Source organism: Quercus suber, unplaced genomic scaffold (assembly GCF_002906115.3).
Source record: "Quercus suber isolate HL8 unplaced genomic scaffold, Cork oak 2.0 scaffold_259, whole genome shotgun sequence".
NCBI classification, from domain to species: Eukaryota; Viridiplantae; Streptophyta; class Magnoliopsida; order Fagales; family Fagaceae; genus Quercus; species Quercus suber.
In genome coordinates, this window is record NW_027069715.1 from 109,793 (window position 1) to 111,593 (window position 1,801).

General features: G+C 29.0%; 1 protein-coding gene across 1 annotated transcript; it reads right to left on the minus strand.

Annotated features, from left to right (window-relative positions):
* Window positions 1–239: 239 nt before the first annotated feature.
* LOC136070778 (uncharacterized) lies at window positions 240–698 on the minus strand. The gene has a single exon (XM_065781200.1). The coding sequence runs from the start codon at window positions 696–698 to the stop codon at window positions 240–242; it is 459 nt and encodes a 152-aa protein (XP_065637272.1).
* Window positions 699–1,801: the final 1,103 nt, after the last annotated feature.

The window sequence follows — 1,801 nt, forward strand, 5'->3', positions numbered from 1 at the left end:
CATGCTATGGATAAGAGAATTCGAATGGACTCTAGTCTTGCTACCGGTGCAAACGATTCATTAAAATCTATGCCTTCTACTTGAGTATACCCCTGAACTATCAATCTAGACTTATTTCGAACAACTTCACCATCTTCATCTATTTTATTCTTAAATATCCACTTGGTGCCGATCATATGTGTGTCCTCAGGCCTTGGAACCAATTCCCATACATCATTTTTAACAAATTGATGTAGCTCCTAGTGCATAGACTCTACCCAATTCTCATCTTTCAGTGCTTTTTCTACCTTTTTGGGTTCAAATTGAGCAAGATAACAGTGGTATGTCACATGGTTAGCATTATACTTTGGTCCTTTTCTCAAACGAAGTCCCTTATTTACATCCCCAATAATATTACTAGATGGGTGATTGAGAGTCACTCTTGATGAAGGTTTCTTGGAAGTTGAGAGTTCCTCATCACGAGAAATTGGGGTTTGAACTTTTGGAGGTGTGAGTGGACTTAAGACTTCTTGTGTTGATCTAGTCTTTCTTCTCGATATAAGAGGTGTGGACTCCTTTACGGGTGTTTCTTTCTCAGCATCATCACTTAGAGACATATCATCATCATCCTCATTCTTTTTGAGTTTGAGTCCCTTTCCATCATCCTCAATTTGCTTTTCTGATATGGTGTCGTCTATGACCATATTGATTGACTCCATCACTGTCTTAGTACGCTTGTTGTATACTCTATAAGCTCGGCTATTTGCGGAATAACCTAGGAATATTCCTTCATGACTACGCTTAGTATGTTTTATTATGTCTCGTTCTTAATATATAATTGCCATGCTTAGATACTTTAGATGATTGTTTATTTCAATTCTTTCTCTTTGACTTCAAAATTTGTAATGACTATCAAAACCTTTTTTTTTTAAAAACTCAAAACTGATCTTTATTTTCGTTAAATATAGATCTAATTTTTTTTCTAAAACTCAAAACTAATCTATATTTTCATTAAATACATATCTAATTTTTTTTAAAAAGTTTTCTTTGTTATAAAATTGCAGATTTTGAGATTCAAAAGAAGTGATTGAAAGTTAGGTTAAAGTTTCTTTTAACATGTGATGAATGCATAATAAATTTGTCTCATGAATGTGTATCATCTTTCAAATGTTTTTTTTTTTTTAATAATTATTTGCGTCCAACAATAGATCTGATTTTTTACAAATAAAATCATTTTTTTTTTTTACTTTACACAAAACAGATCCGGTTCTTTTCAAAATCTCATGTTTTTTATTTATTTTCATTCTTTTAATAAAAAATAGACTTGATTCTTTTTAACAAAATCATTTTTTTTTTTTAACTTTACAAAAAAAAAAAATCTGTTTTTTTTTTTTTTTAACAAACCAAAATTTTTCTAACTTAAATTCTTTTTAACAAAATCATTTTTTTTTTTTAACTTTACAAAAAAAAAAAATCTGTTTTTTTTTTTTTTTAACAAACCAAAATTTTTCTAACTTAACACAAAACAGATTTTATTTTTCTTGATAAAATCTTTCTTTTTACACTTTACAAAAACAAACCTGATTTTATTTTACAAACCAAATCTTATTATTTTAATTTCCAAGACAGATCAGAATTTTCTTTAAAAGGAGGACACATTCGTAAGGCAAATTTATTTAAGTTAATTTTTGTCAAGTGTTTGTCATGTGCATTATAAAATATCATTCAACATCATTCAAAAATGGTATATTGGTCATTAGAGTCTAGAAGACCAGACTCTATCTAGGCGAAATGAGTGCCTAACATCTTCCCATTTTGTAAC